Source organism: Athene cunicularia (genome assembly GCF_003259725.1).
Source record: "Athene cunicularia isolate RWA chromosome 17 unlocalized genomic scaffold, athCun1 chr17_part1, whole genome shotgun sequence".
Classification (NCBI taxonomy): domain Eukaryota; kingdom Metazoa; phylum Chordata; class Aves; order Strigiformes; family Strigidae; genus Athene; species Athene cunicularia.
This window is the reverse complement of record NW_020799122.1, coordinates 4,285,424-4,300,599: the sequence shown is the minus strand read 5'-3', so window position 1 is coordinate 4,300,599 and position 15,176 is coordinate 4,285,424. Positions and strand designations below refer to the sequence as shown.

Here is a 15,176-nt window from a genome sequence, read left to right as displayed (position 1 = left end):
TATCAGCAAAATTACACTTTATTTTTTTTTTTCGTTTTGGAATTTACTTTGATGTATTGTAACTTAAAAAGGTCTGGAAAAACCACATGCAAAAGGGTTTCTAAGTAGCAGCTAAAGTTTCTATTCCAGCATTACAAGCTATTCCAAATTATTTTCAAATTCCCAGCTATAAACTATTCCATAAACAAACAGTTTTATCTTTAAACCCCCTCCACCCTACCCCAGTTAGTGCAGTGCAAAGGAAAAAAACCCAAGGAATTTACATATTATTTTCCAACGTATCCCATTGCAATTTTGACTGATCTGCGATGAACTAAAATATATATACAATTTTCTCACCATCATAAAAAAACATTTCCCTTTCTTATTCACAGATATATATTGTGGCAAATGGCTGAATAATTACAAACAAAACAATCTTTTTAACAAGTTTCTTACAACAGTAAACACAAGGGGGAGAGCTCTCTGGAGGAAGGGGGATTTGGCAGGGCTGGGAGGGGAGCGCGGGCAGTGGAAGAGGTTGGGGATCCCTTTGGGGTGTGAGGGAGAGACGGTGCCATGGTCCCCACGACAAAGTACGTGCTGTTGCAGAGGGGATGCCCCCGCCACCTTACAAGATCAGCCACTTAAACGGGAGGATCGTGTAAGACTTTAGGATCTGAGGCATAACACGAGCCACCATGAGTTTGTCTCGGGGAGGTGGGGGGTGTGTGTGTGTGCGTCTCATCGCCCCTAAACACACCCCTGGCTCCAGCACAGCTCCAGGAACAGGAGCAGGGCCCTTTGCACAGGAGGAGCAGGTCATTGCCAGCTCCCTGCTGGCTGCTCCCCGCTGAGGGTACCCCGAGCCCAGCACCGAGGGGCTGGCCGGGAGGGGTTAGCACCAAACAGTACCTTTGGAAAGCCCCAACTCCCCTCCACCGCCCCATCACCTGGCAGAGCCAGACCCCTGCTCAGCATCTGCCCCGGCCAGACCCGGCTGCACCCTCCCCACTCCCGGGCAGGGGCACATGTGGGGCTCCCCAAGGAATGAGCAGCAAAGTCGGGTGGCTCTGGGCTTGCCACTGAGCAACAACATTTAATTTCCAAGTTAATCTCTCTCCCGTTTCCACAAGAGCTCCAAACTCTCCTATCTATTATCCCAAGCAGGGCACAATTCTCCATCTGTGGCAAGGCTTCAGATGCAGCTGCAGTGCCCCTGTGCCAGGGACCGAGGGCATCAGCACCACTCACCCACCCAGCGCTGGCATCTCCTGCACCCGTGCCAGCGCGACGCCAAGAGCCCGTGGCAGGGCCACCACAAATCCCAGGGGAACAGCATCGGGGCACGGAAGCACCAGCTCAAAATGCCACTTATTCAGAGAGGCTGGAGGACATCTCCCAGGGCTCAGGTATTGGATAGAGGAAAGTTGTTCCCTGCCACACGCCCGCATGTGTATTTGTTCGTATTTGCACTTTGGAAGGAAATTCTGGAGCTGGAGAACAAAGTTAGTGCCCAGCAGAAGACAACGGCCAGGATTTCCACCTGGCAGCTCAGCTCTGCCTACCAACCCCGGGAGCTGCACTTGGGAAAGGACAGACTTGGATGGACAGTGTGCAGGACACAGCGGCGACGCCAAGACAGACGGACCTTTACTTGACAGCAGCAGCAGTAACAGCCCGTGGGACGAAGAGGGGGCAACGCTCACAGCCCCCAAAAGTGCACACAGCTGGGGAAGAAGAGATGCTTTCACAACAATCTGGAGTTGAGCGTAGCCCTTACTCAGGTGGGTTCACCCTCCCTGAGCTCAGCGAAGTGGGATGTGTCACGGCTGCAAGAAAAATCAGCCTGGCTCGGGGTTGGGGGGGTCCTGCTCGGAGCAGGACCAAGCTGGGAGTGACAGCAGGACAGACCCACGGACACATGCTCCCGTCCACTCCTCTGAGTGTACTTGGTGCCTTGGCGGCCTCCAAAACCCTTGTGCAGCAAAGTGCATCTCCAGTCCTGCAACGTGCAGAGACCTGCTCACCAGTGGGACCAGTCTGCACCACGGGCTGTCCCCTCCACCTGCAGCAAGGCTGGTAGGACCAAAGGTGGTTGTCAAGAAAATGGGCTTGGGATGCCAAAGCAGCTCTTTTTCCCTCCTGTCTGAGCTGGAGGTCCACTTCCAGCCTACGTCTGATGGTCATAACACGCTCCTGGTTTCACAGCTGGCATCCTTCAGAGGCGAGCCACAGCCCTTTCCTCCTCCAGGGTCGGGTGTCCCCGCTCTGCCCCTCGTCCCAGCACGGTGCTGCCGGGCACTGCCGCGCGGCTGCCAAGGAAACTGCTGCAAGCCCGTCCTGGGGAGCCCACCTGAGCAGCGTGGCAGGGGCTCCACATCATCCCCTCGGGGCTGAGTCATTCCCCTCCCCTTAGAACCCCCCAAATTCTCACCTCAGCGCACCCAAGCAGCAGCCCAGGTGCAACCCTTCAGCCTCACCCTCCCACCACCATCACCACAGCGGCTTTTAAAACACCTTTAGTAAAAAAGGTTTGGACCCCCCTCCTCTGGTGGGCACTACGCAGAGTCTCTCAGCTCTGTCCATGCAGGGGGGCACGGCTTTCCCGGGGCTCTTCCGCAGCTGCTACACGAACGTTATCCGACAGACCATCAATCTTCTATACACGGAACAGGAGCGAGGCCGGCAGCATCCCCGGCGCAGGCGCACACACACACACTGTACAGAGGAACGGATTGCTAAAGTCTGCCAGAGCAGTCCTGGGAGGCGTCCGGCCGCGTCTCACGGGGAGCTGTGAGCGTCGGGACAAGTGTGCACGGTCTGCAGCGGCTCGCTCTGGGCACTCGACGACTTTCCATCAGACATCCCCGCAGTCACTGCACCCCCTCCTCTTCCACGTACGTTGAGGGAAACCAGCCAACCTGTCGGGGAAGCGGAGAGGTGAGCGGGAGATGGGGGAGCTGAAGGGACCCCTGTCCTGTCCTGTCCTGTCCCCGGGACTATCTCCCTGCCACCACGTGCTGTTCCCAGTGAGCTATTTGTAGGGTGCTGGATGATCCTGCATCCCAATCCACATATCAGTGCTAATTTGGGATGGAGCTATCGACTATACATTGCCTCGGACACAGGGATTGTCCACAAGATGAAAGGGCATGAAGAGCCTGTCCCCAGTGGTACAAACTATGGGACACCGAGTCAAGCCATCGATCTGCTGCGTGGGTGAGAGCCCACCCACGAGCTGGAAAAGAACGAGGGGGAGTGGGATGCATCCCCACGCCCTTTGCTGCCCTGACAGCAGGGACCACGAGCTGCAGAAACAGGACGGGACGTTATCCAGCTGCACTCACTCTTCCGTTGGTTTCCCCCTTCCACCATCCTTGGTCCCCGCCAATCCTGCTGTAGATCTTCACCACGTCGCCCTCTCGCAGCGAGAGCTCCCGCATGTCCCGCGCCGCGAAGTTGTACCGTGCCACCGCCGTCCCTATGACCCGTGGGGTGAACACTGCGAGGGGACAAAGCAGAGGGAGTGGGGAGCTGCCCCGCTGCAGGGGACCGGCCGAAGCCTGGGGAAAGCTTGGTGAGGTTCAACCTGGGTTTTCCACCACGATGTTGGCTCCCATTGCAACGCCACAACCTGGAGCAGCTCGGACGGTGGGACTCGGCCCCACACAGACTGGGGCAATCGGTGTTAAACTGGATTCCTGCTGGGCTTTAAACAGCTCTATGGGCTTGGTAAGACCCTCTCTGCTGAGTTCAGGAGCTGAGTCCCCTTGGTGGGGTTCGCTAGGGTGAGGGGCACTTTAGTGAGAAGGGAAGGAGGTGGTGAAAGAAAAGATTTCATAGGAATACATGATCATTAACAATGAAATCGCTGAACAGGAAAAATCCTGTTCCACCATTAATATCAGCTCTGGCTGCCACACAGCTCCCAGCACCTGATGGCACCACCTTGTGAAAAGGAGATTTGGCAACTCGCTTGTATTTAAACTAATTTGAAAAACTAAGTTATTGGGATTGGAGTCTCCTAGAGATGCTGAGCAAAACCTGTATATTTTACCATGAGGAGGAACAAGCTGCAAACCCGCTCTCCTCCCTGCTCCTGTCTCTGCCAGGGAGCAGCCAGGGGCCTTGGAAACTTGGTCCCATAACAGATCAAAAGGTGTAAAACCACCCTGCAAACCCTAACACTGACCAACAGCTTGTGGTAAGATGCACGGCCCCGCAGGCCACCCTGGGACTCGGCCTCCGCCAACACGGGCACGGCCCCAGCACCACGGATCTCCATTGCTTCAGGCAGGGGATGCTCAGGGGAGGCACAAGGAGGAGCAGCAGCGAGGGGGGAAAGGCAGGGGCAGTACTCAGCTCCCCTGCCCCGGCATCTGGGCAGGAGCAAGGAGGGCTGGAGAGCAACGGTGGGAGGGATGGGATGGGCGGAGGAGAAAAATGCACCTCTCCTCTGAAGTTTGCAAAGAAAAAAAGAACCCCACCCTGAGGATGTCGGGTTTCGGTGAAGTCACCCTTTTTGTCCCAGGACTTTCGAGGATTCATTTCCATTTTGAAAGTTTGCAAACCAAGGTTGAACTAAGTTTGAGGAAAAGCTTTGCCCAGGTTTTCAGCTCTCAGGATGGAAGGAGATGAGGATGATGATGGAGTCGGTCCAGACACACAACGTGCAATCACTGGAGGGCTCGTCCGTCCTCGCCAGGCAGCCAGGCTGGAGAACGGAGCGAAACCACGGCAGCTTTGAACTCCTTCACCAGGAGCTTGCTCAGAGCCCACTGCTGCACAAATTACTTTCTGTAATACTTTCTACGCAGTTAAAGGATCCCAAATTCCCAGTATTATGTTCTAATACTTTGCAAAGTAAAGTGTTCTTCCCAAACACGGCACCAAGGAAAGCTTTGCCAATGATTTTCCCTGTCGAGTCTGAAGAAAAGACTTAAAAGTAAAAGTTTAAACGGAAAGAAATGTACTGGCACGATTTTGCTCTGATCCCTGCCAAACAGGGAGGAAGACACCAGTCTGTAAGACATTTAATCAATGGGGTTCAAGGGCCAGAGCACCACTGCATGCTTTGCGGGGAGCCTGAGCCCCAAAACACATCTGACAGCGCAGGTCCCCTCCGCCTCCTCAGCAAGGGGCCTCTGAGCAGCCCCAGATACCGGAGCTCAAAAACTGCTGGACATTGAGATGTTCTCCTTGTTCAGAAAGGAGAAACGGTCTGGAAGATGGTGTGATGCCAATGGTCGTTCCGTGAAACACAAAGGATAAGCAGGTCGAGCTTGAAGTACATCATGAGATCCCAATGTGCTAGATTTGCTTTTTTGTTAATTTTAGCCCCCTTTCTCAAATCGTGACAACTCCATCTCCTCCCTGCCTTGATTTTTGGGGAGAGGGGGAAGTGCGTTTTGCTTCCAGCCAAGCCACTGATTTCCAGGCTGTGCCCCAGGGCAGCACTGGGAACCCCCTGAACTGCCTGCAGGTGATGGAGGGACAGCGGGGACCCCGCAGGTCCCGTGGGCGATGGCTTTCAAGCTGGGGATGCTGCAGCCAGGGGAAGGCAGCAGGTCTCTCCGGTGGGGAGAGGCACTGACTGGTACCTGACCAGAAGGGACTGGAGGAGCTCTGAGAAGAAAAGTTGAGGCCCTGAGGACTGAGAAAAGAAAAGTTGTAGGAAGCGCAGGAGGCTGCAAAGAGGTTAGAGAGAAACAGAAAGAGGCAGAACACGCATTAAAAAGGAAATTAAAAAAGAAAAAATTATAATGCACAATGCTTTAAAAGCCAATGGAGAAATACAGGGCAAAGCATGCAGAAGGTCTTGCACAGGGGCTTGGAGCTGGAACAGCCGGTGGCAGGTCTGGCCACAGCCCCACAGCCAGTGTTGGGCCTTAAAAGTCATCCAGGGGATCGATTTTATGCAAAAGGATATTTAACCAACTTTTCAAAACTGTCTTCCTCTGGTATTCTTTTTAAAATATATCATGGAAGAAGTTTTTATTTTTCCCTACAAAGTAGTTATTTCTGACTCAGGCTTTCAGACAAGAAGGACCATTTTGCACTAATGCACATTTTGCTTTCCACTTGTTTTGATTATTTTCCTTTTTTTTTTCCCTGTTTTATTTTAGGCACTGACTTACCATTTCTCCCATCATCTCCATTAAAGGAGTCCCACTGGGATTCAAACCATCACAAGTCACACTGGAACTGGATCCATTCAAACACACGCACAAAAACTCAGGTGGGCAGGTAAGACACGACACATCCCACCACCAGTCACGTTTCTGCGCGCTACCCGCAGGCCCACGGGCTGCCCCTGCGGCCACAGCTCCTCTCCTGGCAGGACCAGGGCGGGTGGCAAAACCACCCCCAAGCACAGGGTGCAAAACCGCAGGAGGGAAACCAGATTCCCCCAGCAAAAACTCTCCCTGGGAGGCTGCCCCCGTTGCGTGGAGCGGCAAGAGCTCAGAGAATCAGAGAAATCATTCAGGTTGGAAAAGACCCCTGGAGAAGCAATGACAGGCAGCCCCAGCTCGGCCAGACCCCCCCCATCCCCACCAACTCCCGTGAGACCCAAAATGCCACCAGCCGAGCAGGAGACTTGTTTGCAACTTGGGGGACTCAAGCCCTACAGCAAAGCTATAAATCCCTTCGGCCCGACAGTGCTCCTGCACCTTGCTGAGAGGCTGAGATTTCCCATCACAAGTTTAACGGTGCCCACTCGTGCGGCTGAGCCTGGTTTTACCTGGAGAGCGCGTGAAAGTCCTGGAGGTAGAGCGCTCCCGGGATTTATAGGGATATTTCAACGTTGTGTCCAGCTGCTTGAAGCTCTCCTTCAGCGAGTGGCTCTGGTAGTACTCGACCAGCTCCTGGGAAGGATGGAGAGGCACCCGGCTGTCTCTGCCATCCTCTGCGTGACTTGCAGGGATGGTGTGCACGCTCCCAGGGGTTACAAAAACCTACCAGCAAGCTTTCAAACTTCTTGGCTTCCGTGATGTGGATCCAGTTGTCCTTCTCCACCACCTTGATGTGCTTCACCTCCTCGTTGAACCTGCCAACGGCAGCAAAGGCACTCAAGAAAACGCAGCTGCATGCTCTAGCCTCGTCTCACCCTCCACGAGCAAGCAATACTAAATTATTAAATTACTAAATTAAGCATTACTCACTTAATACTGATGGCAAAGCGCTCGGCCTCAGCCGGTCGCTCCCGGATCAGGTAGGTGCCACTGACGTGAGACTTGAGCAGGTTGTCTGTCTGCTGCCGCTCCATGTTCCCTGCGAACCTGAGCCCAGAGGTTAATTAATTTCATTAACTAAAAATCAGTGCGTATCTTTAAAATAGGCGTGTTTTACACAAAAAGATACATCTTTTTTTAGAGGCGTGAAGGTTGAGAAGAGACACAGGCCTCATCCAATTCTTCATGAGCAAAAAGGGAAGTGCCCTGAGATATACAAGAAGCTGCTCAGCCACTGAACAGAGGTGAGTGATGCTGAGTGCAACCTCTTCCCCTTGAAGTATCTCACACCTGGAAAAATCCACTAATTGGGAATTGGTCCCCAGGTAAGCGAGCTTCAGCGAGAGCTGGAGAGTGGGGATAGTTTAGACTCCTGAACTTGGAGGGAAGGAGCAGGAGACAAGCCAAGCGCCGCCTCTCCCGCCAAGGAAGGAATTGCTTCCTTCCTCCCCAAACAGTTTTCTGGGCATGGAAAACAGAAAATGGGAAGAGAAAGCAGCATCTCTCCTTTTGCCTGTGACCCCCTCCATCAGTGAAGAAACCCCCGCTGACGGTGCACCGTGTTTCGCCACCCAAATGCCATTGCAGGTGCTGCCCCGTGGCCACAGGGGAGGCGGGATGCAAAGCACTGCTAGCCCGCACTCGTAACTCGTTATTAGAGTGGATTCCTGACAAAGAAACAATTAAAAGGCAGGATCGATATGTCCTTCCAGCCAGAGGAAGGTCGTGTCCAGCACACTCCCCAGCAGTAGGCAGGGCAACTCACCACGGGTACGCCGCGTAGTCTATCTCCCGCGAGGGCGGCCGGCTGTTGGGAGGCTGCAAAAAGAGCATTGCTAATTACTGATGAGCCAGCGTCTCATCAGGCTAGAGACCACGTGTGAGATGCTCCTCTCCATGGGAGGGTTTTCATCTGCCAAGCCGTTCCTGAATTATTGTCTTTGGCAGCGGAGGGCAGTGTTGTAGCTGACCATTTCTCTTTCAGCATCCCAGCTGTGATGAGCATGATGCATTTTCTCATTTACCTGAGCATTTTTTTAAATGGGGAGGAGCTGACAGCAATACAAAACACAGGAAAAAAGGAAAAAAAAAAACCAACCCTTAAGTGCAGTTTTCCCATACTGATCCGAGTCCTCTGCCCCCAAGTCAGCCCCACAGAGGAGGAACGGAGTCTGGAAATGGGGCTGAGACCAACCTGACCAGACATCTGAACCCATGGGATGATGGATCCGCTTCCCTGCTCATTCAGCCGCAGTAAAAGGCCTCAATCAAGGTCCAGGGGCTTACTGGAAGGACCAAGGTCTCCAGCAGATGGCTGGGAAGAGTGATGGGCACTGGCAGAGCAGCACCTCCTGTGACAGCCCCCAGCACCCACCCCAGCACCCCTGGCTCCATCTCCTCTTCGGCACTTACCCTCGCATCAACGGGGCAGGGCTTCACTGACGAGCTGGGAAAATAACCCGACTTCTTCGTCTGCAGCAGCCGCCCCTGCAAAGCCAAGCTGGGTATCAGACTGGGATGTCATATGGGTGAGTGATGTCTCTGCCATGCGGGGATGGAGACAGGCTCCCAGCTGCCTCGCAGCTCTCCCGGTTCCAAACCCCCAGCGCATTTCTGCGCTCTGGTAAAGCCCACAAATAAAAGGGATGTTGCAAAGTCACAGGTTTGAAACTTTCTGGGAAATTTCCCAAGGGGAATCACTCTCACCTCCCACCATGGCGAGTCGGGGTCCCCCCTCAGCAGCTCAATCACATCCCCAATTTGAAACGTCAGCACCGGCTTCCCGGGTGGGGCTGGATTTCCGTGGTAATTCTGAACCGCCACCATTTTAGGACCTGGGAGAGAAGAAAGCAGTCCCTGTTAAGAAAAAACCAAAACAAAAATACCCATCCCTGAAACCTGTTTTTCCTTATCCTATGAACCACAACTCTAAGACCAGCAGCAGGCAGGATTTTGGGGCAGAAAGTATGAAAGCAGAAAGGAACAGCAGCCACAGCGAACGGTCTTGGCTCCTGCCGTTACACGGATGACTGAGTTCCCCAAGCAAAAATAAAACCATGAAGGACTGAGCCAAGCTGAAGCTCTGACTCCCAGCCCCGCACCTGGACTTGAACCTCATCATGGCAGAGCAGCTCTCATTAGGTGATGCCCGGCTGGTACCAAACCCCACCGGGTTCAGCGGTGACACCCGCGATTGCAAAAGGGACCAGCAAATTCTTGGCTTCCACCGAATTTCAGTTGGACCTGGGACCCAAACGCCCCTGAAGCTCCCAGTCAAAGTCCAGCTGTCTTGCCAACAACTGCTCATTAAATAAGCTCCCCCAACTGCACTAAAACTACAGTGTTTATCTTCAAAATGCTTCCCCACCTCCGCCTCTCCCTGCCCAGTGAGAGCACTCTGCACTTTTTTTTTCAACCACCGATTTGATTCAGGTTTCTTTTTGCCAGGCTTGGCTCTCCTTTCATCAGAAAAAGCACAAGAACAAATTGTTCTTTCTCCTTTGAGCCAGATCATGGGCAGGGCAGGCCTAGCATACTCTCTAGGCTAGTTTTGAGCACAGAAAAATAAAAAAAATATTGCAGTAACTATCACAACTAACAGCCCCATCAGAGGACAGCACCTGGAGCCCCACATCCCTGCAGCACAGCGGACCCGTGCCGGCAGGAAGATGCTCCCCATCAGCAACAAGCCTCCCAAACAGATGTGTTTGGTCTGCTCTGAAGGACAGCCTGGCACAAGGAGATTCACCAGGCCCTCCTGGTTACGGGTACAACGTGCAGAAGCTTCACTCACACAGCAGAGCAGGCCAGGGGCATGAATGAGCCCAAGGAAATGACACGGCGCTGGCGGCTGCAGCGGCCAAGGGCTGAGCCCAGGGAGGAGCCTGAAGGAGACCCGACCTGCTGCTTTGGGGAGCAGGGACAGGAGAGACCTCGGTGCCCCATCGCTTGCTGTGAGGGTGGCACAGGACCCCTCTCTGCAGCTACTAATGCTCTTTCTGGTTTCAGAAGGAGCTTCCCCCTCCCACATCAAGACTCTGTCTCTACCTGCCCTCCTGCAGCACAGTAATGTCCTTACCAGGTCCAGCACTCAGTGAGTCCTGCAGAGAGAGAAGAAGTCTCTGTGAGGACATGGCAGTCTCATTTCTCTCCATGAGCATCCTCCCAAAGCCACCAGGATGAGAAACCCTCTCCCAAAACATCCCCAGTACCTCCCAGCCTGTGGCGCTCGCCCCAGCTGGGTGCTGGCACCTCCCAAGGGCTGTGATGCTGCACAAACCAGGCTGATTTCAGTCTCCAGTCCTACCCCCAGGTTGCTGGGAACCCCCTGAGGTCAGCACTGGCTCTTCCCACAAGCTGCCTGCACCCAGACTGGGCAAGGATACAGGCTCTGCCCAGGGCAGAGGGGGATGCAGAAAAAGGGACATTAAACAACCTACCTGGTCTGCTGAAGAACCTGCAAGAGAAATGGTGAATAAGTGGTTAATTTAACAGGCAACAGACCCTATTTTCTGTTTCTTCTGATGTTGTGAGTATCAATAAACCAGCATCAGCGCTTGACCTTGATGGAGGATGCACAGAGCTGAGGCTGGGGTCACTCTGCACTGGGTGACAAGACCTGGGGAGGGACTGGAGCCGGACGAGGACATTTTCTCACTTGCACAAAGTTCTGTGATTTTTTTTTTTTCTTCCTCCCTCCACTCTCCACCTAGAATCACCCTGAAGCCACCCCGTGACAGTTCCCTGCACTGAGCAGTGCCAGGACTGATCCTGATGAGCAGCGACGAGTCACAGGTTTGCCCAATTTAGACCATAGACACAAATTCTGGCCTTACTATGGGGTATTTGGGGTCCAGAGACAAAGTCTCTCATCAGGAACATGATCTCTGGAGTAGACCCTCCCACTTTCATTAATCAACATCTGATGAAGAAATCAGGGTCTCTCTTCAATGCCCTCCCAGCAGGAGGGCTGGGTGCATCCCACCTAGTCCACAGAGCTGCTGCGATCCTCCGGCATACATGGGATTCAGCTCTTTATTCTGGGGGGTTCTGGTTGGTCTGTTTGTTTTTTTTAAACCACCAGCCAATGTGAATTACAGCCATGGGAGGCGAGTGGGAGCATACTTAGGTTTTATTATGCATTAACAAACATCAGTGTTTTATAGAGCGAATCTTTCAGATCACTCACATGCATTCACCTCCTTGGCACAAGCTGCTAATGATGTGAAACAACTCACCAATCTTGCAGGGAGGAATGATCTCCAAGCACTCCTTATGAGCACCCGCTCCACATTTGGGGCAAAGATAGCCCTGGTAGAATGTTCCTCTGCACAAATAAAAAGAAGTCAGAAAGTCCTAATTCAGCCTCAGCTTTGAGATTTTCTTTCCGTGTTTTAATGTAGATGCGGGAAAGCTGGAAGGATGTTGCTCACCTTAGGAACATCCTGCAGGCTTTGCAGTTGGTAGTCTTTTCAAATGTGTACATCTGAAAGCTATGGTGATTTGCATTGGCTTTCTCTGGCTTTATGTTGGACCTAGGGGAAAGGACCGTGGGGTTATCAACCTGTCCCTACAAGTCATGCTGCCCTCGTGACCTGTCACAGCAGCTGCTATTTGCATTTCAAGGTTTGGAAACCAAACGGACAGATATGAAATCAAGTGTGAAGGCGATGCTTGACTGTGCAGAGAGAGGAATTTACCCATCAACCTTCCCCTGGGACAACGTTCACGGATTTGGCCCTTGCCCGAGTCAATCGACAGCCCAGACGGGCCAGCGCGGGGCCAACCCCTGCTCTGCTCAGGACCAGCTCCCAGCAGATGATTCCATGCTGGACCCAAGCTCCCTTTGCACAAGGACCCATCCAGCAAGCCCACAGGAGCTTCCCCATCCCAGGCTTCGCTGTTGGAGCTGGTCTCCAGTGACCTGCTGGTCCAAGACACTGTTCCCTCATGCTTGGCAACTGCCAGGGCTAGAGCATCCCCTCATGCTCACATTGCCATTTCAAACTGCTCCATCCATTTCCTCTTCATTTCCTCCGTCTTGCAGAAGAACTGGAAACCCTGCTTCCCCTGAAGGTGAATTAGGTAGAAGCCGTATGACCACTGCAAGAGAAAACGAGACAGCTGGTCGCACCACTACGCTCCCAACACCTGAGCAGCAAAACGCACCACGCTTTTATTCAGGCATCTTAACAAGTGCTCTCAGTGCCTGCCCCTGTCCCTTCTTCTGAAGGACTGCTGACCCTTTGCAAAGGTAACAGCAGGGAAGGAGGAAGAGCAGCTCCGTGCTTCTCTAACACATCACAGCTAATGATGCCTGAATCAGCTTGGCACTGTGCACTAGGGCCAAATAGGATTTTATGGTGGCAGATGAGAGAACCCAGATTTTTCTGCTCCAGTGGATCCTCCCCAGTCATTATATCTCTCCCTGACAGCATCTGACAGCCCAGGAGGAACATCTGACCTGCCCACTGCACATATGCTCTGCCTGTCTCATTACAACATTGCACAGAAAAACACAAGAGAAAATTGTGTGCTTTGCTTACCATTTTTCCATGAGACTAGAAAGCATAGGAGAGCAAAGTGGAAATATATTTCATTAAAACACAAAGCTAGAGGCATTTCTTCAGCATCCAAGTGGCAAAATTGGCTATTCTTACCCAAACGTCACTTATCCCATCTGTATAACACCTCTTCCCATCGCACGTAAGCGGATTAAGCTAATGGGTCTCTGCTAAACCGACAGCTGATTCGTTTCCCTTCATGGCTGCAGACTAAGCCTCAAACCACTGGCAAAACGAGGTTCCTTTAGTGGCAACCACGCTCTGAGTGCTGATTTTGGCAGGCTGGCCAGCAACCCTCATGCTGCTTTTCCAGGCTCCTCCACCCCACGACACGTGGGAGCAAGAGCATCCGCACGGATCCCCCCTCCCTGCCCTCCTCTCCCCCCCACCTGACGTTTGCTCCCTGCCAGTCCCTTGTTGCCAGTGGAGCCAGAAAGCAGGGAGCAGCTTCCTCTCTCCTAACTCTAATCATCCCAGCCTCTTCAGGGCTGTTTTGTAAGGACGGAGGTCAAGGATCAAGCCCAGCCCCACATTAATAAACATTTCCCAATGCTCTGTAAGGCTGCCCTGAAAGCTGAGGGTTTGTTTTGCAGCTTTTTTGCAAGCTCCGTTTCTATTTTAAAAGGCTAATGGGAACGGACTACACAAGGACTGGCCAAAACAGCTCCAAAATAATCTCCAGAAGAGCTAATCTCTGGTCCACCTACCTTCTTAATGTCCTTGTTATTCATAGGGTCATCAGTCATCTTGTGGAAGAGCAGCTCAATAATTTCTTTCAGCTCATAATTGTATCCTTTCCTTTTGCAGACAATCACCACTTTATCAAATAAAAATAAATACCTGCCCAAAGCAAGCAAATAAACAAGCAACCCAGTCAAACACCTCATTAAAATCCTCGTTCAAGGGGGAGGTATTTGGAAAGCTCTGCTGAGCTCCCCAGGCAGCGCGGCTCGATGCTCTAACCGTGCTGTAATTTCACACTGATGGTGGTTTCTGTCAGTGCAACTCCAGGCAATAATTGAATAAATGAGCACAAGGGGAAATCGCCAAACGAAGGCACATGTAGTTTGGGGAAACTTGCAAGCGCCGTTGCTGACTCACCTGTCCTGCTTGGTGTGATTGACTATGGAGCGGACCTTCAGCTCGCCATCGATCTTCGGCCTCCCGAACTCCTCCAGCTTCACTTGCTGCAGAAAGCAAAGCAGGGCTGAGATCCGCAGCCAGGGCTGGGACAATGCTTTGGAGAGGTGCAAACCCAAACCTGCCCGGATCGCGCGGTGTGCTCGGGGCACCCCCACCACCTGCCGAGGCTCCTGGGAACAGCATCACCTGTGCCAAGGGCAGCCTGTGCACCAGCGTGGCCCTGGCATCAGGAATGGGACCACGGGAGATCCTGAGAGCTCCAGCACTGGCATCCCATGGCAACACCCAGCAGGCAAAGCATTTTTGCAAGGTTTGGTATCCAGAAAGCAAAACTCCCATAAAAATAAGCTATTTTCCAGGGGGTTTCTACAAAACTAGAACTCTTGTAGTTTTGACTCCCATCCTGAACCAACACTCAAGATTCTGGGGAGGCTGGAGCCCAACCCAGGGTTTGGTCAGTTTGTCTTTCAGCTCAAAAGCACTTTCAAACGTTGCTCAGTGCGGCACGGCTGCCGAGCCACAGGAATCAATCCCCTTGCACCAGGTTTTACAGAAAAAAAAAAATAATTGTAAAGCATCACCACTGGTCAGGAAAATAAATATTTCACACAGCTCTGTGTAGAGTCCGTAATTATTTCCTTGCCGTGCCACGTGGGCTCTGTGTACGTAACACCAGGCTCTCCACAAAGTCCTGCCCGGTGCAACAAAAGGAAACCCCGAGCAGAAAGCGTGTGGGATGGATCTGCAGACAGGAGTGACTGTTTGCTGACACCTCATCTCCCGCATGTCGAACCTGCTCTCTGGCTGCTGCAAGGAGGAGAAGTGGCTGCTGCGTGCCCCCATTTACATTCCTGTTTTTACAGAGCACGATGTCTGATTGTTCGCGCAGAGCAGGATTATCACGACCGCTTCAATCAAAACCTGTGAGCCACAACGGCCCACATCCCTCTGGAGATTTTTTTCTCCTTTCTCTTGAAAATTAAGGACTTTGTCTCTGTCTGTTAAATAACCATCAATTAAAACTCCATTGTTTCCAAATGAAGGCAAGGCTTAAAACCCCACCAAACCCAGGACCCCTCCAGGAAGCCCTCGGGGTGGGCGGTCCCCGGCGTTTCCCTCCATCAGCCCTTTTGAAGCATCTCAGGTGTCAGCCCTCAAATTGCATTACCCCAGCGTAAAAGCGTGACGGTGGAGCAGCTGCACCCACAGCTAACCATCCCTCTCCCCAGCAAATGTGAGGAAAAGCTTGTTACGG

The 15,176-nt window shown here is 52.6% G+C and overlaps 1 protein-coding gene across 6 annotated transcripts in view; it reads right to left on the bottom strand.

Annotated features, from left to right (window-relative positions):
* VAV2 (vav guanine nucleotide exchange factor 2) overlaps window positions 1-15,176 on the bottom strand; it is a 130,324-nt gene continuing 115,148 nt past the window's right edge. For 2 of the 6 annotated variants that reach the window (XM_026860382.1, XM_026860380.1), the window contains 17 exons: window positions 13,880-13,965; window positions 13,486-13,618; window positions 12,761-12,775; window positions 12,208-12,317; window positions 11,648-11,749; window positions 11,453-11,541; window positions 10,655-10,671; window positions 10,294-10,315; window positions 8,922-9,049; window positions 8,628-8,702; window positions 7,981-8,033; window positions 7,146-7,262; window positions 6,943-7,030; window positions 6,725-6,848; window positions 5,583-5,669; window positions 3,330-3,484; window positions 1-2,903 (listed from right to left, as the gene is read on the bottom strand). In XM_026860382.1, the coding sequence (XP_026716183.1) occupies window positions 2,856-2,903; window positions 3,330-3,484; window positions 5,583-5,669; window positions 6,725-6,848; window positions 6,943-7,030; window positions 7,146-7,262; window positions 7,981-8,033; window positions 8,628-8,702; window positions 8,922-9,049; window positions 10,294-10,315; window positions 10,655-10,671; window positions 11,453-11,541; window positions 11,648-11,749; window positions 12,208-12,317; window positions 12,761-12,775; window positions 13,486-13,618; window positions 13,880-13,965 (1,449 nt within the window). In that variant the 3' untranslated portion in view covers window positions 1-2,855. The remainder of the gene's footprint in view (window positions 2,904-3,329; window positions 3,485-5,582; window positions 5,670-6,724; window positions 6,849-6,942; window positions 7,031-7,145; window positions 7,263-7,980; window positions 8,034-8,627; window positions 8,703-8,921; window positions 9,050-10,293; window positions 10,316-10,654; window positions 10,672-11,452; window positions 11,542-11,647; window positions 11,750-12,207; window positions 12,318-12,760; window positions 12,776-13,485; window positions 13,619-13,879; window positions 13,966-15,176) is intronic. The other 4 variants (XM_026860383.1, XM_026860381.1, XM_026860386.1 and 1 more) reach the window with 3 other exon arrangements.